Here is a 25731-nt window from a genome sequence, read left to right as displayed (position 1 = left end):
GAGCCCCACTGACTGATACCAGGCTGTGCATGGGCTCAGGGAGACACCTGCACCATTCTCCATGTAGGAGCAAAACCTTATTGTTCCTCCCATTGCTACTCAATCCTGTCCATTTCTCATTATAGTTCAATCTAAGCATCTGTTTAAGAAATGAAGATTCTCAAAGTTGGCAGATTGTGTGCTAACCTTCAGAAATCAGCATTGGCTATTCTATATTCATGTTTTTCATTTAAACTTAATTACTCAGCTGAAACCAAACTAGGGGGAATAAGAACCACAGAAACAGCTGTGGAAACTTCTGAGTGCCTTCTGGACTCACATTCGCAAAATATTTATGGAGTTCTGTAGCCAGCTCTAATATATCAATAACAATTTCACATTTCCCTTGCGTTTGTAGTATTGTATTTTATACCCTCCTGTGCTTTCCTGAATTTGATTGAACTATTTTCTATAATGCCATAGATAATTTTGTATAGGTGGTTGTATCTTTCCTAATAACAGAAACACAGTAATATTTAGTTCATACATTTTGTTAAAAGCTGATTAACATTTTGGCCCTATTAACTATGAGCATTAAGTATGCCACTCTGCTTGTTTCTGCCCACATAGGACTGGTCCCTTACATATTTTCAAGGCGGGGAAGGTTCCTTTAGAAAAGAACAAAAATCAAATAATTTATTTGGGTCTTGTTTTAAAATGTTCCCTTGTTACAAGAGTTTCTGAAAATAATTGCAGCCTATCAAAAGTTACAGGTGGCCAATCAATGCAAATACTGTAAAAAAGGATTGCATGTACACCTAAACCCTACATTATTTTACATTTTCAGTTTATGTTTTGCTATATATTGATTACTGAACTTGTCTGAATATGTAACAGTCAGTTAATCTCCTTGGAAGGATGTTTTTGCAACCTAATTATTATAGTATTTTGATAATTTTGTTTAGAATTATGCCATGTTGGTTCTTTTATAACTTAATATGATCCCAATTCTTCCATTACATAGTTTATATTGTCACTTGTTTCATTTATGCAGTTTATGTTAAAAATCACCTAATATAATTATTTCTGAATATGCCCTAAAAGCCTGCAGATGTTCTCCCAATCTGCCTATAATATTTATAGTTGATCGCTTTCCTCTATAAATAGCCAGCAATATGGGGTAGATTAACCTTAACAAATGCCTTAATCATTAAGATCTTCAGACCTTTCTGGCTGGCTGAAGTGGTGTGTGGAGCTGAGGAAGGCAATTCATCATGCAGTGTTGGACCTGACCCTTTCTCCCCTGAAACAAAAATGTTACATAAAACTACATTCTTTTGTTTTGAATGCTTTCCCCAAACCCTTGATTTTGACCGTTTTTCAGATAAAGCTCTTGGCCAACATGTTCAAACCTGGATTTTCAAAGTGAGGCTCCAAAATCTGTGTTGAGCTACCCTACATAGAAAAGTGGTTGGATTTTCAAAGGTGCTGAGCACTTTGCACATTCCACTGGCTTCTGTGCCCAGCACTTCTAAAAATTAAACTATTCTTTGGAGGTGTTGAAATATGGATAAAAGGGACTAATGCTAGGTACTCAGATTTGGAAAACAGTGAATTCTTTAGGTATGGTTTGCTCACAAGGGCTGCAGTTCAGCATGGGTAAGAGTCTGCTTAACCACAAACTTGAGAGGAGTCCCATTGAAACCAGCAGGACTATTTTGATAGTTTCTTCACTAGACCATGCACCCAATCATTGTATGGTATAAGTATTTTTAATGACTAAAAGAAATGCCACCTCCTGAAGCAGATAGCAGGGTATGCTTTAATTCATTGGAGAGCAACCTGTTATTGCAGGAAGCCTGGACACACCACCCTTGTTGGCAAGGAAACTATAAAGGCTTTCCGGGATTCAGATCCTCTGCATAACAACTAGCTCTTTGTTTCTCTAGGATTTGTGTATTGTTAAAAGACAAGCCATACTATTACAAGAATCACTCATCCTTTGTGTTCTTGTAGGGCTGATACTCTGTCATTGCATCCAGTGCTGAACACGGTGCTGACTTGTATCTGCACAGTTGTGTGTGTATTTGTATATATTGTTATATGCAGTAACCATTTATTTTCATGGTATCTAATTCTTAGGGACCTACTTCCATCCCTGACTGACTGAGTGGGACTTGGTGGCTCTGCCCTTCATCACTGATTGGCCAAGAGAGTTGTCCATCATGCATCCCCACCCCTCATTGCTGATTGGCTAAGCGAGCTGTCCGTCATGCAGCCCTACCCCTCTCAGCCAATCAGCTACAAGGGGCAGGGGTGGCCGCCATCTTTGCCGCTCCCCGTCATGCTAGTGGACACCCCCGTGGGCTGTCTGGGCCACAGCAGCTATGAGAACTGTGAAATCTGCAAAACCGTGACTTGAGTAGGTCCCTACTAATGCTATGAACTCCCACCATTTCACTGGGGGTTTATTGTTATGGTGGATTTTAAGGGGATGATCCAGCAAGTCCTTAGCCTGCTGAGCCCCGCTAGGGCATGCAGGATCAAGTACCTCAGATAGTACAGCATCTTAAATTAATTATAATAACAAAGCTCCTTGATCACAGTATGTCAAGTGCACATGATGCACAACTTAACCTGGGCTTTGGAAGTTTATTTATAAGTAAGCAAACTTATTTTTAACTCTCAGAAAATATGATTACTCCATATAAAGGGAAAGGATCTGTTGAATCTGGGGAGAGATTATGTCTGTATTAGTCTTTATAATTTTCCTCCATGCAGTAGTGTTATGCTTAGATGCCCCGAAGCAGGAGGACCAGCTGGAGAACTACAAGCATGCTAAAGATCTAATTTACAGATTTGCTGTTTGCTGTCGTAAGGGAATTCAGTATATCTAAGGTACTTACCAGGCCCCTCATCATTGTAGTTTCTTTTACGTTGTTTAATGCATTTATTTTCAAAACACCTCTGAGAGAGGGAAATGCTATTATCTCCCTTATATAGATGAGGACTGGTGGACAGAGGGCATGTCTGTGCTGCTACACCAACTGTTCTGGGGACTGCTGCCAAGAAAACATGCCCTTCCCTGCCTTGCTGTCTCCTGCACCATGCGAGTCAAATGCCAAATAATACATAATACAACCACTGTTTGGCTTTTAACTAGGCCAAGTCAAGTGTTAGTACCCTCTGGTTCTCTGCTTTGGGCATGTTTATTGGCATGTGCTCAGCACTGCTGTAGTTGTGGCTGCATTACAATTTTTCATCACTGATACACACAGAGTGAGATGCCCAAGTGTGTTGATGGGAGTGAGTGGTCAGGGCATTTATTCATAGCAGCACTCCTTAACATCGCAGGCAATCCAGAGGGGCTGTTAGTTTCCCAGGGTGATGGGAAGCCTCTGGTGGAACACATCATTGAAACAGGGTTTCTCAGTAGCATAACAGTTAATGGAATAACACCAAAGCTATTAACTTCCTCCAAAACACACAAGCCTGAGCAGATTGTTGTTTGGCGTCAAACTGCTGCAGAGGAAATTTAGATTGGTGACTAGGAAGAACTGACTGAAAGGGTGATCAGGCATTGGAACAGACTACCTAGAAAAGGTGTGGAATCTCCATCCCTGGAAATTTTCAAGAGCAGCTAAGACCAGTCATTCTCAACTAGGATGCCAAAGCACCCTGGAATGCCCCAAGATACATTGAAGGATACTGTGGGGTGCCACTGAATGATAGCACTGTTAGGTGTGCAAATATGTACCCATGATGCACAAGATAAACCCAGAGATTTCAAATAGGAATCCATTGTGTCAAAGAATATTTTGACCTGTTATCGTCTTTCTGAGTTTTTTGCAACAGAAAAATTGTTTTATTATTTTTCCATAGTCAGAAAACAAGGGAAAGCTTAGAATGATCACATTCCAAGGGGTGCCTTGAATTGAAAAAGGTTGAGAACTACTGGCTTAGGCAGACACTTGGGTGGAATAGTCAGGGATGATGCTGGCTTGAGCAGCGGGCTAGACTAGATGACCTTATGTGGTCCCTTCCAGCCTTACTTTCCTAAGCCCCTGAATAGTGTCCCTAGCAATGAACTATCATTCCTGTCGAGAACATACACAATTTTTTGTCTCTGGAGCCTTATTTATGTGTTGCCTGCCTAAATATACAGTGTCCCTTTCTGGCACATGGGCCATGTTGGAAGCCTTTGTCCTCTATACAGGAGACCCTTGCCATTCACGGGGGATATGTTTCGGAGATCCGTGCGAATGGTGAAGTCCACGAATACTGACAGGGCTCCCCGTCAAATCCCACTGTCACCCCCTGTGCCCCCCGCCATTGTTCGCAGGGCTCCCCCACAGTGCCTGGGGACTGACCTCTTCCCCCCTGAGTGCCGCCATGGCTGCTCCAAGCACTGCTGCGGCTGCCTCTGGGGGAGAAGATGCCACCGCCACCTCCCTCCCCATCCCCAGCGTGTGCTCTCCACCTGCCTCCCGGTTCTGTCCTCTCCTGTGAATATTTGAATCCGCAAATCTGGAGTTCACGAATAGCAAGGGTTTCCTATACTTTTGATGTGGTACACTGCTTATGGGCAGTCTAGTTTAAAACATCGTGCCTCTTCTCAGGTCATGCATCAAAGCACTTTCTGGTTGCAGGAAAGAATAATTTCTTATGTTAATGTATTTCTCTGTAGCTATTTTGATTCTTATTAAAGTCACCTCCATTTAAGTAGTTACCTTCATAGTAAACTTAACAGCACCCATATTAGGAAAACAAACAAACAAAAACAAAACAACAGTTCAGAACTAGGGCTGTGTGAAGCGCCGGGTGCTGATTTGATTCGGAGGAGATTCGGCTTGATTCAGTGGCCAAATCTTCAAATCTGAATCAAATCAGGGGACCAATTAAAAGGTCCAAATTGATTTAAAGCTCTCTGAATCTTTGGAAAAGATTCAGAGAGCTTTGATGATTTGAGTATTCCCTGCTGGCTGCTGCAGGGAGCTGAAACTGGACTTGGAACTAGTAAGTGGGGGGCGGGGAAGGGGGGGCTGGAAGAGGGAACCATGGGGGGACCCCTGCCAGCCCCCATACCCTGCCTGCTCCCCCAGCACCCCCATGGTTGCCCCCACCCACCCGAGCTCCCAGTACTTTAAAAAATAGCCCCGACTCACGGGGTGCTGCTGGGCGGGGGGGCAATCCCTGCTGCCCCCCACTGCCCCACTCTGCATGGAGGGGCTCTGTCATGAGTCCCCTGTCCCCCACCCTGTGTCTCACCTCCCTCATGGCTGCCCCGCCAACCCCAGCTCTGGCCCTTTAAGAAAAAAACCTGAAAAAAACCCAGGACTCAATGGCTCCTGAAGCAGCCTTGAGGCTTTGGGAGGCTCATGCAGAGCCTCCCATGCTGCATGGGGCAGTGGGGGAAAGCAGGGATTGCCCTGCGCAGGGCAGGAACTGGTGAGTCCAGGTTTTTTGGGGGTTATTTTTCCTTAAAGGGCCGGAGCTGGGACGAGTGGGACAGCCATGGCAGGGGGGCTGGGACAGCGGGGGGGGTTGGGGGGCTCATATAGAACCCTCTATGCAGCATGGGGCAGTGGGGGGGTAGCGGAGATTGCCCCCTCCCCCCACCTGGCAGCACCCAGCGAGTCGGGGTTATTTTCTTCTTCAAAGTGCTGGGAGCTGGGGCAGGCGGGGCAGCCATTGCCAGGCTGGGAGAGTGGGCAGGGGATGGGCTTGGGTGATTTGGATATTCGGCAGTGCCGAATTTCTGAATTAGATTCAGCTGAATTGATTCGGGACAGTGATTCGAATCACTGAATCGAAGCACTATCCCCTGAATCAGCCGAATCTGAAGTGAATACCAGCTGGTCCGCGCAGGCCTTTTCAGAACCTGTATGCCTTTGGTTAAGAATTAACGAGTTTTGTTTCTAAAGCTGAGGTCAATGAGGAAATCAAAAGTGTAAGGGATATGAGGGAGTAAAGTAGAGGCATTTGTAAGTTTTTTTTTTCTTGCCCCTTGTTTTCATATTGGGAACTGCCTTTCCAGTGATTAATTTTGTGTGTACATAGATGAGGAATGGTAAGGAAAATTCCTTGATTTAGTTAAAGGGCCACCCAGAAAAATTGTTTGCCAAATATACCTAAATTGTTGTGTGACATGTCACATATTGGAAGGAAATATTGTGTGATCATAAATACTCAGTTGTTGCAGTTCATTTCTGTTTCCTCTTTGATTGTTTTTCTGTCATGATTTCAATTTCCTTTAAAATGGTAAATCTCCCATTGCTATATGTAGGAATACTATTGAGCCCATGAACGACATAGGCCCCCGGTGGCTTGTGGAGCACAACAGTGGCAGGAGCACAGCAGTGGTAAGCAGGTGGTCCTGCAGACACCACCGGTGCTGTTGGTGGTGGTGGTAGGAGCTGGTGAGCGCCGACCATGGGTTGGTGGTGGCAGCGGCCAGTGGGGAATCACTGACCATTCGCAGATGCCACTGGCGGTGTCGGTAATGGGGGGCACCTTTTTGTAGGGGGTGCACCGCCACGCTCAGGAGGTGCACTTGCACCTGTGTGCACCCCCTATGCGTCGTGCCTGATTGAACCTTCTATTTTGACCTGTAATTTTCATTCACCTTTCTAATGACCTAAGTTCTACCTTTAGCTATGTACACTGAATCCATATCCCTTGAAATCAGTGGAATTCTAATATTGACGTCACTGGTACTAGTTTTTGTCTCAAGAGGGCTGTATACTAGGGCTGTGCAAATTGCCTGCATTTCATTTTGGTTTTGGCATTTCGGAGGGACAGTGTTTCATTTCGGTATTTTGTAGGGGTGTCTGAAACAGCTGTGTTTCGTTTTGTTTCAGATTTGGCATTTTGGAGTGACAGCGATTCATTTCGGTGTTTCGAATTACTGTCCCATTTTGTTTTGGCCGAAACTGTTTTGGAGCTGTTTTGGAATTTTGACAGCGTTTTGGTGTTTCGGCCATAGGCTATAATGGGGAATCACAAAACTGCTTATAACTTTGTTATTTCTTGCCTGACTTGCGTTAAACTTGCCAGAACACTTGCCTCTTCTAAGGCCATGAAACCTGGCAAGTTTCAAGGAGATAGGTGCAGGGGTTTCTGGGAAACTGCACCTCAGGCTGCTGAAAAGCAAAACTTGTGACATGCATGACTTCGTGTGTGTTAAGGCGTAGTGGGATGAAAATTGCAGGGATGGTAGCCCCTGTTCTTAACCTCGCAACTCCACTGCAACCAGTAAGCCTCTGTTCTCTCAAAGATCTTACAAGCGTGGGCTTTCCCCAGACAGTACTGTGCATGCATGTGGTGGCTGGAGTCTATAAGGTGCCTCCTACCCCACTTTCACCAGGGAGATCCTCAGTCCTGGCATTTCTTGGGGATACTGCACCACCAGCAGCCCCAGTAGGCCTTCTGACCTTGGCAGGGTGCAGTTTTAGATTATGTCCAGGACCTGGAGTCTCCTCTTTCCCCATAGCCCTAGCCCGTACCTCCAAGTTTATCTTGGCACAGGAGCTCAGCAGGGACATAGTCTTCCCTGCTGGTTGGCAGTGCAGTGAGTGCCGCCTCCAGCTCTGAGAACGGGGCATTAAATGTTTTTTTATTAAAAAAAAGGAAATAGGTGCGGACAAAGTGAGGAGGGTGGCACTCGCTCTGTCTGCAAGTGGAGCTTGGGGAACCCCAGCAGCAGGAGGTTCATCTTCAGGAACACCAGCTGCTCCACCAAACTAGGATCCAAGGAGGTGTGGTGGGGTGTCACAACATCCCCAGCAATGTTAAACACCCTCTCACTCGGAACACAGGTTGGCGGACAGGACAAGTGTTCCCGGGCAACCATGGCCAGATCCTGCCACATCTGGCTGTGGGTTGCCCAGTAGGCCAAGGGGGTCACAGTCCAGTGGCCCCACGTCCTCATTGAGATAGGTAGCCACCGAGACCTTGGTGCTACCTGCCTGATGCTGGGGTCTGTTGCATCTGGACCCCACCATTGAAGCTATGCCCTTGGCCCACATTGGAAGCACTTGTCATGGAGGAGACTGGCTGCTGCTGGGAGTGCTGGCACAGGAAAGTGGATCCCCCCCTTCCATATCCCTCCACCTGTGCCCTTCTGCCTCCCAGACTCTGTTCACCAGCACCTCTAGGCAGTGATCCAGGGTTTTGCTGGTGCACATGCTCCCCTTCTCCCTCGGGTCACACACGGCTGCCAGCACGTGGACCATACTGGACCACAACAGATCCAGCCATTTCTTGATGTCCTCCCTCAGCAGCTTCACCAGTGCCTGCACCACTGGTGACAGTGGCTTGCCCCAGCCAGGAACATTGATTCCCTGGAATTTCTCCATTTGGTTTCCAAGTTCCCTCACTATGGGGATCACCTAGCTAAGGAGGGCATCGCCAGTACTGATGGTCTCAGTGGCCTCAAGGAATGGCTTGAGAACCACCAAGATCTGGGAGATGGAGTTTTGTTAACTGGGCCGCTGATCCCAATCTCCCTGAGCAAGACCATCTCATGGATGGCCTTCTGTTGCTCTACCAGCCTTTCCAGCATGAGGTGTGTGGAGTTCCACTGAGTCTCCACATCCTGCATGATTTTGTGCTGTGGGATGCTCAGCTCTGCCTGTTTGTCCCGCAGTATCTCGATCCCCCTTTGATGCTGCCGTCGAAGTAGCCTGCCACCTTCCTGCACTTTGAAATGAGCTGGAGGGTTGTGACGGTGCCATCACTGGCAGCCCCATCCCCCTCCAAGGCATCCCTGACTGCAAGGTAGAATTTGTGCGCCACACAGCAGATGCCAACAAAGTTGACATCACGGACTCCCTTGACCATGTTGGCCCCGTTGTTGGTGACCATGAACCCTCAGGTGAGCTCACCCTGCCCAATGAGCCACCCCTGCACCTTGTGGTTCATGGCCCCCTGGAAATCTCTGCTGCCTTATGGGACTCATCCATCACCTCAGCTTGAAGGGGAGCTCACCAATGGCCTGACTGATGGCACCAGTGCTCTGTGAGGGAGAGGCAGGCATGATCTCCACCCTGGCTGCTCCAGGTGTCCAAAGTGAAATGTAAGACCACCTGTGGGTCTGCCTTGTGCACCTCCTCCGTCAAGTACTCCATGCATGCCTCAAACAGGGAGGGCACCACCATCCTACTGAAGGTGGTGTGTGCGGACATTTAGTAGGATGGGGCCATGAGCACCATGAGCCGCCTGAACCCTAGGGAGAAGGGCTGGCCATCCAGAGCAAGCATCTCCCCTATGCTCTGGGTGATCTTGCTCGCCTTTGCAATGCGCCTCCCTGTGTGCCCACCTTTTCCCCACTGTTCCAGGGTGGCCTGCCTCTGCTTTGGGCAGATGGGGGCTTTGGAGCAAGTGGGGGACTTCTTTTTGAGCATGTTCCCACTGGTGCCAGTCTGAGGAGGAGCAAGGGCAAGGGGGTGGTGTCTGCGGAGATGCATCAGCATCCCCGTGGTGCTGTAGTGTTTCTCCTCCTTGCTCTGGCTGGTCTTACATTGGTAGTGCAGGCAGATAGCATACCTTGGATCATCTACAACCTCAAAATGATCCCACACCATGCTACCCCCTCGCTTCTGGGGTGCAGGTGTGGATTCTGCCTGATCCCCCACCTCAGCAGGCAGAGGCACAGCAACAGGAGGAGCAGACTCAGCTGAGCCACTTGCCTCCACAACCTCTACCTCAACCTCAGCCAAACTGCCTTCTGAGGAAGGAGACCTGGCTCTAAGGGAACTTGGAGAGGAGTGGGGCACAAACTCAGATTCCTCCTTGGTCCCCAGAATCTCTTTAGCTAGGGCACTCAGGTCCCCTACTTCCAGATCCATCTTCTCTTCTGGCACTGGAAAGCTCAGGCTGGGAACTGAGATGGGGGTGGAGGAGACTGTCATGCTGGTGCTGCTTGTCATGCTGGTGGTGCTGGAGGTTATTATGGCTGGTGTTATTGGAAGGGGTGCAGATGCAGGCACTGGTCCCACCGCCTTGCTGCCACCAGCACCAGAAGCCTGCTAGTGCTAAGGAAGAGGTTGCGTCTAAGTTTGGAGGCGGTGGGGAGGGGAAACTTACAGCTCTCCCTCTGCCCCCTTTCCCTCCCCAACCAGAAGACCTGGCACCTGCCTTTCCAGCATGCTTCATATTTCGTGTGCTGGAAAAAATGTGTGTCTTTGTGAGTGTATGTGTATTGATTGCTTTCTAGGCAAAGCACTGATTTCTTTTTCTTGCTTTCTTTTTTTTTTTTCCAGGTAAAGCACTGCTTTTTTGGGGGGGGCAGGGCAGAAGAACAAATAGGATTTATGTGGAGGGGTAGGCAAGGGTAAATAGGAAAGGATTAATGACAATGGCTACAACTTGGTAGCAAGGCACTACCAAGCTTACAGATGCTGCTCTCTGCTGCTGCTCCAGACACTTACAGATGCAGCTGCAAAATGGCATACAGCAGTTCACAAATAGTCTTTTTATGGTGCTTCTCTGTCCCTCCCCCAAAGCACTGGGATTGGAAGGGACCTCAGGGACAGATCGTTGTCACTGGCCAGCTACACATATCAATATCAGAACAGTCCTTCCCCACCATCCTCCCCCTCCCTCTTAGTTTCTCCTTCCCTGCAAAATTTCCAAAATGTTTTGGATGGCCCTTTTTGTTTCAGAGCTGTTTCGGAGCCTTGCGTTTCATGTTGCATTTGGTGTTTCAACTGTCGAAACGTCTGAATCCGAAACTAAATGAAATGGCCGCCAAAATTTTGCACGCCCCTACTGTATACCACTATATGAGGGCAGATTCTAGACCAGAAACCGTATTAAAAGATTTTTGGCATTTTTCTGTCTTTTTGCTCTAATTCCTGAGTTGCATTTTGAAATGTAAATGAGTCTGATAATCCTTTAGGAGATGGGGATATCAAAGCTCAAACAATGATTATGGGTTTTTGTTTTTGTTTTTTTAAAACAGGCCAACACTGAATTCATGGGTATCGTACTGACAAGCTTCCACCTCCTTACTCTGTCCTCCTTTGTTTTTCACAAGGATTCCTTCCCTCTTTTCTCTCCTTATCATTTCTTTCTTCATTACTTTTTCTACATTATCTTTCACATGTGCTTCATTATTCAGAAACAGCTAATGTTGATTCTGTTGCTAGTCAACAATTACATAGTTAAGGGGGCCACAGTTAAGCGAGTGACCAGAATCTCAAATATCACTTGTTACCCAGGATGTTTAATAAACTCATTACTGTCTCCAGATCTGTGGCGAGGGGGGTCATTGTGTTCCCCAAACACCCAGGATCTGGCTAGCTACAGTCCCTACAATTGGATGGGTTGGGAGGAGTAGAATCTAGCTAGCCCAGTGGGATTCCTTACTTGTAAGTGGTAGGAATCTAATGGTTTCAAGTTGTGCTGCATTGCCTCTCTCTCAGCTATGAAATGGAAGCAGCCATATGTGTCTCTCCACTTTGGAGCCACCCAGAAAAAATGTGCACCACACATTCCAAGCAATGTAGAGCACCAAAATCACAAATACTTTGTTTACGGGGCTGCAGGCAGAGAGGGGAAAGGTAGTTACATGGTATATTTCCCATGGAATATAATCTATGTTCTTATTGCTAGGGACAGAAATCACACATAAACCAATATAAGTGATCAGAAAATTATTCAAAATTGTAACGCAACAGGGATAGGGACAGATGTTAAACATAAACTGTTTTATGCTTATAGGAACTGATTTAAACCTGTAACAGAACAGAAGTTCAGTGCACATAAACCAGTTTCAAAACATCCCAAACCAGTTTAGGATAAACCTGGATGGATTCATAGATATAGGGTCAGAAGGGACCTAAGTAGATCTTCAAGTCTGATCCCCTGCCCTGGGCAGGAGAGAATACTGGGCTCATATGACCCCAGCTAGGCAATTGTCAAGCCTCCTCTTAAAGACCCCCAAGGTAGGAGCCAGCACCACTTCCCTTGGCAGTTGGTTCTAGATCCTAGCTGCCCTGACTGTGAAATAGTGTCTTATAATGTCCAGCTTGAACCTACTCTCAAACAACTTATGACTGTTATTCCTTGTTACTTCGGGAGGTGCTTGGGGGAACAGGGTCTCTCCCATTCCCTGCTGGTCCCCCCGATAAGTTTATAGATGGCCACCAAGTCCCCCCTCAGCCTTCTCTTGTGAAGGCTGAACAGGTTCAGATCCCATAACCTCTCCTTGTAGGGTCTGCCCTGCTGTCCCCAGATCATGCAAGTGGCCCGCCTCTGCACCCTCTCAATGCTGGCCACATTCTTCTTAAAGTGCGGTATCCAGAACTGGACACAGTACTCCAACTGTGGCCTGACCAGTGTCACAGAGGGGGAGGATCACCTCCTTGGCCCTGCTCGTGATACATCTGTGGTTGCATGACAAGGTGCGGTTAGCCTTACTGACCGTGTCGTCACATTGGTGGCCCATGTTTATTTTGGAATTGATAATGATTCCAAGATCTCTTTCAGCCACTGTGCTTTTGAGAAGGGAGTTCCCCAGCCTATAGGTATGCTACACTTGTCAGTATTGAATCCCATCCTATTCTCATTCACCCACCCCTGTAACGTGTCCAGGTCCAGTTGTATCCTGTCCCTCCCTTCTAGCATGCCCGCCTTGCCCCAAATCTTGGTGTTGTCAGCAAATTTGAACAGGGTGCTTTTCACCCCCTTGTCCAAGTCACTAATAAAGACATTTAACAGTGCAGGCCCGAGGACTGAGCTCTGAGGGACTTCACTGCCCACATCCCTCCAGGTCGAATATGACCCATCTACCACCAGTCTCTGGGTGCAGCCCCTCAGCCAATTTGCGACCCATCTGACTGTGTAGGCATCAATGCCACAGTCACCTAGCTTCTTAATGAGAACAGGGTGGGAGACCATGTCAAAGGCCTTCCTGAAGACTACATCCACTGTGACACCTGTGTCCAATGATTTTGTGACTTTACCATAGAAGGCAATCAGGTTGGTCTGACAGGACCTGCCTGCAATGAACCCATGCTGGTTGCCCCTGAACATCATCCCCCCTGCTGGTCCTTCACAGATGTGCTCCTGGATAGTTTCCTCAAAGAGTTTCCCCAGGATTGAAGTAAGACTAATGGGCCTACAGTTGCCCAGGTCCTCCCTCCTCCCGTTTTTGAAAATGGGGACCACATTGGCCTTCTGCAAATTCCCTCAGACCCCTGAGGTGGAAAGCATCTGGACCTGCTGATTTAAATATGTCCAGCCCCTCCAGAAGTTGCCCAACTTGGTTCTCGCTGACCCTAGGCCTGGCGGAGTCTCTTCTGAGTCCGTCCTGAATCTTGGTGGGGGAGTCCCTGTCCCTGCACAAAAAAAATGAAGGCAAAAAAATTGCTTTTTCCTCTAGTGCAACCACCAGATTGCCAAGCATATCCTGCAGGGGCCCCACACTACCCAGTGCCTTCTTCATACTCCCTATGTATTTAAAAAAGGACTTTTTGTTGTCCTTGATGCTAGCCCTAGTTTCGTATCTGCCTTAGCTTTCCTAACAGCTCCCCTACAGACCCTAGCAGTGGAGGCATAGTCCTGTTTGGTGATAGCCCCTTGTGACAGGTCGTCATTCTGGGCCGCCCTCAATGTGGCCCGCACACCTGTCTCTGGGACAACCGCCCACCTACTCACCTGCCACGCCTTGTTCTTGATTAATTAATTAGTGGGAGGCTGCCCTTATACTGCCCTGCCACTAGGGCACTGTCTGCGGCTCCGCTTCTCCCCTACACTGCAGTCCACACCTCGCCGATGGAAATCGCTGTTCTCAGTTCTCTTGCTATTCGGCCCCTTACTGTTCTCCCTGGGTCTTCCTTCCTTTAGTGCATGCTCCCTCCGATACTAGGGCTCTCTCCGGCCCTATCTCGCTCTGGGCCCTCTTCTCTGGGGCCTTATCTACAATGCTGCCCCCTCCTGGGACTTTCCAGTGCCCACTTGGGGCTTCCCAATGATGCGGCCCCCTTTCTGGGGCTCCCGGTGCCCACCTGGGGCTCCTTCAAAATGAATGTTGCCCCCTTTCTGGAGCTCTCCATGCCCACACTTGGGCTTCTTAAAATGCTGCCCCCTTTCTGGGGCTCTCCGTGCCCACACTTGGGCTTCTCAATAGCGCTCCCCTCTCCGGGGCTCGCCATGCCTGCACTGGGCTTCTCAATAGCACTCCCCTCTCGGGGGCTTGCCATGCCTGCACTGGGCTTCTCAATAGCACTCCCCTCTCGGGGGCTCGCCACGCCTGCACTGGGCTTCTCAATAGCACTCCCCTCTCAGGGGCTCGCCATGCCTGCACTGGGCTTCTCAATAGCACTCCCCTCTCAGGGGCTCGCCACACCCACACTAGGGCTTCTCAAACGCCCCTCTCTGGGGCCGGGGTCTATGCACCGCTGGCACTGGGGTCCTCACACTCCGCTGTGAGTCCCCTATGAGGCCTCCACCATCCCTTTATAGCCTCACCCAAACCACCGGTCATAGCAAACAACAACACAAACTTGAGCCTCCTGGCTATAACTCAAACATAAGCCACCTGGCTACAACAACATTGCTCAACCCCAGTCAAGCAGTACCTACGGTTCTCGCTGCTTCTCACATCATTACTCCAGGAGCTCCTGCCTCTCTGGCTGCTGGCAGGGGACTGCCTCTGGCCTCAGCTCCTGGGCTTTATAAGAGCCAGGCTCTGCCCCTTAGGGTCAGCTGACCTTCTCTGGTTGCCCTGGCAACCCACAGCTGGGCTCCTTATTCCCTGTTAGGGCTTCTTCCTTAGCAGTTTTCCCCTCTATGGGAGCAGGGCACCTCAGTGCTCTGTGACACCCCTCCCTTCCACTGGGTGGCCGCCTCCTTTTAGGCTTTCAGGCATTCCTGAATGCCTTTGGTGAGCCAGGGGGGCTTTTGAGCACTCTTGCCCCCTTTGATTCTCGTTGGGACTGTCACCGTTTGGGCTCGGAGGATCGTCTCCTTGAGGAATGACCAGTCGTCTTGGAGACCCAGTTCCCCTACCCTCTAGGACCCCAGTGCCCCTCCTACCAATCTCCTCAACTCACTGAAGTTGAGTTTGCACTGATTGTCACTTCTGGGTTGCAAAGAACTTTCATAACAGATCAGCTGGCCCCAACTGCAGGCTGTCACAGAGCTGAGACAGTAAAGCCCCTGTTCTGCAGCCCTGGTCTTGCCTGTACCTGTCAGCCCAGCAGAGCAGGAGGGTAAGACAGGGGAACAGAGGGCCCCTCCCCAGCCCCAGCCCCAATTCTTGATGTGCAAGGGTTTCCCCCAAGGCCTGCATCAGTCACTGATGCACGAGTGAGAGGTGGCGGAGCAGTTCCTCTAGCCCAGGGTTGGCCTGTGTTCCCATACCTCAGTGGAGATTTCCCTGCCCTGGTAGGACTCCCCGAGGGGGAATTCCCCTTTCTCACCCCTCAGCATGGTCTGGTGCCAGCTTAGCCCTTTCCCCACAGATATGAGGAGAACATTCCCTCCAGCCTGAGGCTGAGCCAGTGCTGGGCATCAGCACACATAGGGGCATCCTTGTGCCTCAGTGGGAGGTTACCCTACCCTGGACAGGGTCCTCCAAGTGCTGCCAGATGGGTAGTTCCTCCCCTCCCAGCCTCAGCATGGCTTAGTGGTGGCCTACCTCTGCCCCCATAGGTGCGGGAGGGGGTACAGTCCCTCCAGCCAGGGGCTGGCCCAGATTCCTGTGCCTCAGTTGGGGTTTCCCTACCACAGGCAGGATTGTCCAAGTCCTCCTGCTGGTGCAGAGGAGAAATTCCCCCTTCCCACCCCTCAGCATAGTTTGGCACTAGCTTAGCCCCCACAGGTGTGTGAGGGGGGGAACAGTCCCTCCAGCCTGAGGCTGGCCTGGATCCCCCTGCCTCAGTGGGACCTTGCAGAGGTATGGGAAGGAGAAATCCCACCTCTGCACCAGCATCAGAGCTCAGGGGACCCTGCCCAGGGTGGGGAAACACCCACTGAGGCACAGGGATCCAGATCAGTCCTGGGCTGGAGGGAAACCACCCCCCATGGGGGGGGACTGCTGGCAGTTGGGGGCATGTTATGGGCAGCTAATATGGATGGGCCCTGCTTGGCTGTATTCGGGTGCCCTCAGCAGTGGCCAGCAGGCTGGGAGGTGTGTATCAGTGCCTTTTGGCTTCTGGTCTGGGCCAATGCAGGCATCTGGCTCCTTTTCTGGATTTTAATGTGCACATCAGTTCACTTCTTCATCATTTCAATCTACGCAGCTTAGGGAAACCTACAAATATTGAACTGATTCAGCCTCAGGCTTTTTGACTGCCTGTACTTAGCCCAGAAGTTCAGTGCACATAAATCATTTTCAGAATGGCTGAAACCAGTTTAAGATAAACCTGGGTGACTGTAGTATCAGACTTGGCTGATTTAGCTTAAACTGGTTTATTAAACTTCTGTCCCAGATCCCCTTCAGATTCAAGTTAACTTTCAGTCCCCCAGCATCCCAGGATGCTTTGCACCTGCTCCATGACACCCCCCCCACCCCCGATCACAGGGTGGGTGGGGTAGCCTGGGCCCAAGTTGTCTGCTCCAGCCCAGCAGGGATGCATGCTCATGTGCCCCCTGGCTTCTGGCCCAGGTCACTGCAGGCATGTGGCTGCATTTCTGGAATCAAAAGTGAATGTCTGTTCACTTGCTTATCAGTTCAATCTACACAGTTTAGACTAACCTGTGAAGATTGAATTGATTCAGCCTCAGGCTTTTGGACCATCTGTTATACTTAACCCATGTGTAAGTTCGTTTCTGTGTGACTTGGCATGGCATGGCATAGCAGATGCAATCAGAACAGTAGAAATTAGCTTTGCAGATATCTCCATCCCTCCCTCCCTCCCCCCAAAAAGCAGCATCACAGTAAAGGCAATAACACTGAAGATATTAACTCCTTCCAAAGCACATAAACTGTAGAATAGTGCAGCTAGGGAGGAAGGGATGCTGTGGCAAATCTGTTGTCAGCCGTCATTACTAAGGAAACTCAAGAATTCCAGTTCCTCATGCTTGGCTATGAATAACACATGGTTTGTGCCTTTTGCATCTGTGGAACTTACTCAGAGGTTGTAGGACCCACCCTGCCTGTTATGTCCTGATACCATACCTACCTCTCCAAGTGGAGCATGTGTCAGTTTTGGCACAGCACTGATTTAGTGGATCTTGGCAGCTAAGCCTGCCCCTTCCATGTATTTTTATTGAAGAGGAGGAGTATATTTTAGTTTCAGCTCTAATTTTAGTTGTTTGCACTGATTGTCACTTCTGGGTCGCAAAGAACTTTCATAACAGATCAGCTGTATCTTCTTTTTTCTTCTTTTTCTTCCTCTTTTTCTATTCTTTTCCTTGGCAGGGAGAGGGAGGTGTTGTTTGCTTTTGATGACAGATTGGTCTGAGCACACTTAAAAACTGCAAGCTAGTCCTTAACACATTGCTCAGTATTTGGCACTGCCTGCAAATGTCTTGGCACAAAATGGCTGGTAAAAAATATGTGGGGCTAAGTTTTTCTTTTTTTTTAGCAAACAGGCATGTGTAGTATTGTATTATTCTCTCTACCCTGCTTTCCCTTTTCATCTGCACATTTCTTATGGAAAAACTAATTTATTTTTTTTAAAGCATGTAGAGTGTTTTCTTTATAGTTTAGTAAGTTTTTAGTAGCTATTTTTTCAAAGAACCTATTTAATGCTTTGCTTATTTGAACTCTTTTATCAGAGATTAAATGTGGATGTTTTTATAGTGTGTACTACAACATTTAATTTAGAGATTAGGCCACACAGAACGAACTAAAAATGGAACCAAAACATTTATATTTTCTGAATTAAAATAGTTGATGTGAATTAGGGAATTTAAAAAAACCCCACAAGGATATGTACAGCCTTCTTGATTAAACTTTGAAAGACCAATATATTAGATTATGTAAACCTGCATGAGTTTAAAGGCAATAGTGCTGAAGCCAGAGTTTTTAAATATCTGGCTTTGGTTGTTTCAATACTTAACCTCAGTCTAAGAGAAGGACAGAGACAGGTGATAAAAGGCAAAATTAATTAACAGAGTAATATTTGTCCCTTGTGTTGTCTATTGTTGAGAATAACATTTAGCTTTATGCTTTCAGGAAAATAATGAGAAAGTAACCTTTATATTTCTTATGCCTGGATAACTTAACATGTTGTTGGTTGGGGTTCCTCATTAAAAACCATGGTAATGATAGGATGTTTTAACAATTTTATATAGCTTAATCTTGAAAAGCAAGGTATGCTTTAAAAGAATGAGGCCAGCTAATAAAATCAAAAGGGTAACATAATAAATAAAATTCCAGAAACCTGAGCATGTCTACTACAGCTTTGCCCTCCTTCTGACTATGGTGTTGATATTGGCAGGCAGTAGGCTGTGATCGACAACTTGGGAGTAATGCCAAGGAAGACAACTGTGGAATCTGTGCAGGAGATGGTTCAACTTGCAGGCTTGTGAGGGGACAAGCTAAGGCACATGTTTCACCAGAAAAAAGTAGGTTGCAAATTGATCCTATGTTAATTTTTCCTTGACTGTGTTTTCTGCTTCTATATTAACACACGTATTGAAGAGTCTGACCTTTTTGCTATATATTTGTTTGCAGTCATCCAAAGCTACTTATTATAAAGTCTGTGCTAGATTAGTCTATTGAAATTCCATGAGGGATACCACACATTAGGGTATAGCTGGGAAAGAATTTAAGATATGCATTTTTTTTGCAGAGCAGCTCAATTTATTCTGTCAGGAATAACCATCAAGATATACATCTTATTTTAGAGGGTATCCTCATATTGCAATATATGTGACTCTGTGACAACACTTTTAAATCATGGAAAAATCTTATGGATGGTTCTATGGAAAGTGTGGCATGTGATTTTAATGCCTGGTTTTCAAGTTAACTGTGCTCATTTTTTTTAAGCTTTGAAGACAATTGCGAGTCAGAGGCAAGTTAACTACTTCCATGGTACAAAACATAAAAGTCTTGAAGAATTAGGAATGACAATAAGTCTGCTAATTTTTGTACATTTGAGACAATTTGTACAATTTTGGGCCAGATCCTGCTAGCCTTCCTTGTGTACTGTACATTGTTCTGCAAATAGGAATACTGATCTCAGTATTATTACTAGATGACAGGCAGAATAAAGCCTTTTGGACTAGAACAAAGTAAAAGGGTGGCTGTGCTGTTGCAGGCAGAGTTCCAGGAAAGACTTGTGACTTAAAGGCACCCCTCTGACTAGCTGTTTCTCTACAGCTCCTATTTTGATTCTCCTATCCAACCAACACTGCCAGTGAGTGCCTGGTGGGGGGACAGAGCCTGGTTTCTAACCCTGACAGTGCCCCTTCTATGTCCCTTCCTACCCACTTTTTTCCCACTTGTTCCCAATGTGGGAGTACTGGTATTTTGGAGCCTATTCTCTCCCTACCATTTCTGCACTCATAGGCTAGGGACAGACATAGGGCTGTGTGAGGCTTTGGACAGAGCTTCAGATCTGGAGAAGCTTTGGATGCTTCAGGGTCTGGAGCAGCACATCTGGGTCAAAGTGCTGGCTTCTCGAAGCGGTTCGGAGCTCCCAAAGCGATTCAGAGCTGCCTTGGAGCCGCCTCGGAGATCTGGCCATAGGTTATAATGGGGAAACAATAACATATCTATAACTTTGTTGTTTTTTGTCTGATTTGGATGAAGTTTTCAGGGATGGTAAACTCTGCATAGGGGATGAAGGCTGCCAAGTTTCAAAAAGATCAGTGCAGGGGTTTTGAGGCAACTGTACCCCAAATTCTTAAAAGCAAAACTCCTGTCACACCTGTGTGTTACAACACAGGGGGATCAAACTGCAGAGGTGGTAGCTCTTACTGAGGCCACAAAGTCTGCCAAGTTTCAAGAAGATCGGTGCAGGGGCTTGGGGGAACTGCCCCTCAAGCTGCGGACAAGCAAAACTCGTGCCATGGGTGCTTCTGGGACTGACTGTGTCTGTCTTGGGGTGTGGGAGACACTGCTGCAGGGCTGCTGAGCTGCTGTGTTACCAGTTACCAACCAATCAATCATGATTCACTCAGGGACTCAGGGCCCAGCTCAATACACAGGACCTAGCTACTACATAATGTCTTAACGAGCATCAATTAGCACTTACAAAACCAGCCTAAGGAGAAGAAAGAATGAATACAGACAGTCAACTGCCCCAACACAGACACAGTCTTGGCACAGTTTTGCCTGTCAGCAGCTAGGGTGCAGGGACCCAGAACCCCCCTGCACCGATCTCCTCCACAGCTGGCAGGCGTCACAGCAGGGGCCACCATCCCTGCAGCTGTCACCCCGCTGCACCTGAACACACGCAGTGTCACTCATGGCACGAGTTTTGCTTGTCCGCAGCTTGAGGTGCAGTTCCCCCCAAGCCCCAGCACTGATCTCCTTGAAACTCGGCAGGCTTTGTGGCCTTAGTAAGAGCTACCAGCCCTGCAGTTTTGACCCCCCTGTGTTGTAACACACAGCCATGACATGAGTTTGGCTTTCAAGAATTTGGGATACAGATCCCCCTAAACCTCTATACCGATCGTCTTGAAACTTAGCAGGTTTCATGCCCTCTGCAGAGGCTACCATCCCTGCAAGCATAATGCAAATCAGACATAAAACAACAAAGTTATAGATATTTCATTGATTCTTCATTATACCCTAAGGCCGGATCTCCGAGGCTGCTCTGAAAAACTTCGGAGCTGCTTCGGCCGAATCGAGGCGAAAACCCAGTCCGGAGCTCTGGAGCGGATTGCAGCCATCCGAAGTGGCCAGATCCAAAGCCATATCGGATTGCTGCCAACTCGCACAGGCCTAGACATTACACATAAATCAGTTTAAGTAATCAAAAACTGCTTTAAACCTGTAACAGAACAGACATTGAGTGCACATAAACCAGTTTGAAAATGACTGAAACGAGTTTGAGATAAACCTTGTTGAAAGTAGTATCGGACTCAATTGATTTGGGTCATACCAATTTATGCAATGTCTGTCTCAGACCCCTTCCTGGTTTAAGTTGAATTAGATTCCCCCAGTATCCTGGCATGCTATCTGGGCTGGGCAGGCCCCTCCCTTTGCTCCCTGGCTGGAGCTCCAGCAGAGACTTGCAGGCACAGCAGGGTCTGCCTCACTTCCCCGTGTCCTCCTCCCCACTCCCCCCCCCACTCACTGCTTAAGCAGGGATCCCTCCCTCCTCTCTCCTGCAGCACGGACCATAGCCAGCATGTGGTATGCTAGCTAATGATGAGAGGTATCTGTGTAATGTAGACAGGACAGTGTCCGCTTAGGGCTTTTTGGAGCTAATCAACAGGTCAGGTGGTAATGTCCCTGTGTTCCTTCCTTTGGAAAAAGCTGTTTAAGAAGAGCTTGAACTAATGGATGAAGCTTTGTTTTCTGATGGGGTGTTAAATGTTGATAACAGAACTGATAAGTGCTCTGTTATCAAGGAAGGGGGGGAACCCCTCCCTAATCAGAGCATCCTGCTAGGGCTTGGCCATGCCCCCCGACTCAGCTCAGCACTGTGGAAGAGAGGGACGGGCTGCTCTAGTGCCCCCCAGCTTTTAGCTGGAGCCACCGCAGGCATGTACCGGCATTTTTTTCAGTCCAGGGGGGATGTCTTCGCGGTTACAAACTGATTCAGCCTAGGCAGGTTAGACCAACCTGCAAAGATTAAATCAGTTCAGGCTCAGGCTCTTTGAGTGTCTGTCCTTAGCCATAATCAGGATAAACCCTGTCTTTCTCAGAGGAAAGCAACCCTTCTGGCCCTATACTCCCTTGCAGAGCCTTATAGGACAGAGTGACACTTACACTCAGATTACTATCAGAAATCTCATGCAATCCTAGACAGACGTTTTCAAAAGGATGTAGAATGGAAAAATTGTCCATTTTGGAGGCCTGCACCAATTTCAGCATATTTGGACTAATCACTATATATAATTCAACCTGCACACAGTTCATGAACAAGAAGATTTTGAAAGAACTGTTACGTATAAAGTCATATTTTAATGCCTATTGCAGTACCTATAAATATTTTCATGCTGCTTTATGCAATGGCTTGAATTGTGCTTACATGTGAGTGTAATTTGAAATGGAGCGTATTTTATCTTGATGCATGTTACCTTTCATTGGGATGACATACATTGGTCTGTGGAGCATTCCAAACTCTATGCTGTATAGTTCCTGTGATTTGCAAAATATATATAACTATGGTAAGATTTTTTTTTAAAAGGTATATTTTTATGACCACATATATAACGGTCATGAAATACTAAAGAACTTTAAAGAAAGGCAGAAATATACATTTTCTTAGATGTATACTCTTGTTGCTACTGACAGTTTCTAACTCATTAGTGGCATGGACCTATTTCTTGGAGTTGAGAATTTGATCTGCTAATGGAATGTAATAAATTAGTTCATCATGGAACACTGAACAGGTAACATTTATACTGAGCAAGAAAACAGTTTTGATAATGTGCATGCTCATTTGTCTGTTCATTCTGAACAGTGTTGTTCACACTGAACTCACAGGGACTCTTTGTCCCTGGTAAACACACAGCAAATGTTACTCGATTTAGCAGTGCAAATTGAACAAAATGTTGGTTATATTACAAAGCCCAATACTTGCTTTTGTTAAAGGAAGCCCCCCAGGATGTTTTAGGTGTTACAAAAAAGTCCCTGGCACACCTGGACATCATATGAAAAACCAGGGAACAGGCTTTCTTATGCACCAAGCTGTACTCTGTTGTTCCCTCATGAACTTTCACTGGGTAATGGGGGGAGGCAACTGAGTGTTGAATGTTCCCCATTTTTTCCAAGAATATTTTGGAAGCTCATGCCTCTCTCCTGCCTCATCTCCCTCATGCTCAGGGAAGGTAACTGGCCTAAAAGGTGACTGTATTATTTACATCAGCTTTACACCAGTAGGGATTCCCCTATATGGGAAAATTCTCTGAAAGTAACCTCCAGTCACTTTAAGTTCACTTTATGCCATCTTAATGGCACAGAATAGACTTGTTAAACTGGAGAATCTGGTCAGAGTGCATTGGACAGTTGAAATAAAGTGTCAGAGTGTCTCAGTACTAGAAGTAAAGAGAAACTTTTAAATAGGATTCTGAGTTTTCTGGAATTAGAGTTGTAAGATAGTTTACAAATAGTGTCAGTAAATACTAGTTTAGTTCTGCTTGCAGATCTGTGGCCCAACTAAAGATTGGATGCCTGATACAACACTCATTTAAATAAATTAAAAGACTCTCATCTATGCCACTTCTGACTGAACAGGGGAGTTCCACAGTGAAACACAGCACACTCACTCCACATGCTACAGCTCCATGTGTCACGTGGGCTGCTGTTAGACATTTGCCCAGTGATGCTTTAATTGTGGCTACATCACATTTTGGGGGACTGTAGCAAGGGCATAGTGGGCATCCCATGCTCACTGCAGCATTTCATGGTACAGTTTTGAAGTGGTACAGACATGATTCATTGGTTTTGCTAAGTATGGATCAGACCCATAATTGAGTGTTTTCTCCATCCTTCTACTGCAGGTTTTTGAGAACAAAGATTCCCCTCCCCCTTTTACTTGAATGTTATATACTTCATTGTGGTTGATTGGTTATAAAAATAGATTTATCATGTTCATAAACAATACAGTTATACACACACCTTTTTAAAATAAACATCTACATCTGAGTATTATTGCGCTGATCCTGACAAACTTAATACCTTTTTTGGCTTCAGATGTTCACGTACCGTATAGAAGTAGTTCCATATATTCATCCTTTTGTGTGAATGCAGTGTGGAAATAAAGCCATGTTTCTTTTATGATAGTATATCAGTCAAGGCATACACAAAAAGTATAGCCTATAAGAAAACTGCCAAGAAAGTGTTTGTTTCTTTACTTGGACTTTTACTGAGCGAGTGTTGAGATGTACAGCATTGGCCCATGATGTACCAGGTATCTCCATTTGAGAGAAAGCCTACAAGATTGTGAAAGGGATGTTAATCTCATTATACAATGAGGCAAATTAAAGATCTGTAGAGAAAATGAGAGCCAGAAAAATTATTATGGAAAAAAGAGACTTTTATCCAGAGGCAATATTGAAATGACATTGTGAAAAGGGTAAGATTAAGAGCATAGATAGGTAGATTTCACTTAGACTTTGTGATAGCAAATGGCTACCTATATAGTTCTTTTGTTTTATTGTTGACTTTGTCTTTTATATTTAATAGCAAGTGTTTTTTATAGATCATAAACTTAAAAGTTAAACAGCATTTAAAGAATGCTTACCATTCTGCAAATATGAAGCAAATTGCCATTTCAGAAGTTCTTTATTTTTTCCAGTAACACTTAATTGTCTTTGAAAGATAAAGTAACTTAGATGTCTGCCAACAGACCAGATTCTAACTTTCTGGTAAAATGATTAAAGACTTGACTAATGATATTCAAACAGAAAGTGTAATAGATTGTAAAATGTACTATCCCACTGGGAACCAAAATATCTCAGGCCTGATGTTGCTACTGCGCTTTGCATGTTACTCCCATTAGTTTCACTCTTGGTTGTTCACATGGAAACACTGTGGGATTGGGTCCTTTTGTCTGTTTTCTGCTCAGTGACTGACAAAAATGATAAGAAAATATTCTGGTTCTGGTACCAAAAGAAAAAGAAGGATTCTGGGTCTGACATTAAAAAAAAGAAAATTTTACATGAAAGGCTTTGGCTGCTTGGCATTTTTTATTTCATTTTCTTTTTGTTAATCATTCTTGCTGCCACTGTGCAATTTATGATTGTTCCTTTGTCATTATACAACATTTACAATTTCGTCTAAAAGCATAATTTTTTAATCAGCTCAATCATTGTAGAAGCTGGTAATTTTATTAGCTTTGACTGACGCTTCCCATTCTAAAACTGTTGTCAGTTGCTTAGAACTTTGTCAAAATCTTCCTGTTGGGGATAAAACTTTCCGTGCCTAAAGTTTGCCTCAGGTTTACATTTCTGGGAATTTTTTTTTACCAAAAAAGTTTAGCCACTTCTGAGAACACGGCTAAGGGAAAATGTTTACCCTAAGTAGAAATATTCTAGGTACCTTGCATCTGTGGTGCTCTAGGGCCCCAGGTCTCTGAGAAAACTCTGAAGATTCTGGTTTTCCGTCTCTCACAGCTCCTGCTGCTCATCCAAATGTGCAAGTGCCATCCTCACGGAGCAACAAAGGATGATCCAGCCCGGAAGAATACGGGTTCAGAAAAAATGTCCTTGTAACTGCTGCTCCCAAGTGTAGGGTCAGAAAATAGGACTGAAAATAGAGAAATTCTCTCTTCCGTGCTCTTGTTAACCTCCCTGTTAGCATTCCAGCCACGTGGAGGAGGATGCGATTTTTTTTCTCTAAAGAAGAGGGGGCAAATAAACAAACCACAGAGGAAGCAGTAGATTAAGGGAATAGTGAGACCGGGACTGGAGAGGCAAGGAAATCCATTGCTGCTACTTGGAGGGTGAAGCCTAGAACCATTGCAGTGGGACCTAACTCCTAGTATGGGAGGATTTGGAACCGATTGGCTTTTGGGGGAAGAACACAGAGACCAAATGAAGAGCTGTGGTGGAAAGGATGAACCTGAGACCCGCTGGACAAAAAGAGTTGGATTATAAAGCACCTTGAATGAACATGGGGAAAAGAGGTAAAACTGGGAAAGGAAAGAAGCTGGCTGTGCAAAGCAACTTGGATAA

At 46.4% G+C, this 25731-nt stretch overlaps 1 protein-coding gene across 3 annotated transcripts in view; it reads left to right on the top strand.

Moving 5' to 3' along the window:
- ADAMTSL3 (ADAMTS like 3) overlaps positions 1-25731 on the top strand; it is a 368636-nt gene that overhangs the window by 210879 nt on the left and 132026 nt on the right. For all 3 annotated transcript variants that reach the window (XM_019477525.2, XM_059714625.1, XM_019477526.2), the window contains one exon: positions 18375-18501. In XM_019477525.2, coding sequence (XP_019333070.2) covers positions 18375-18501 — 127 coding nt within the window. The remainder of the gene's footprint in view (positions 1-18374; positions 18502-25731) is intronic.

The sequence above is a fragment of the Alligator mississippiensis genome, chromosome 11 (genome assembly GCF_030867095.1).
Source record: "Alligator mississippiensis isolate rAllMis1 chromosome 11, rAllMis1, whole genome shotgun sequence".
In the NCBI taxonomy this organism is placed as follows: domain Eukaryota; kingdom Metazoa; phylum Chordata; order Crocodylia; family Alligatoridae; genus Alligator; species Alligator mississippiensis.
The sequence above is the reverse complement of the archived record's forward strand: the minus strand, read 5'-3'. Positions and strand labels throughout refer to the sequence as shown.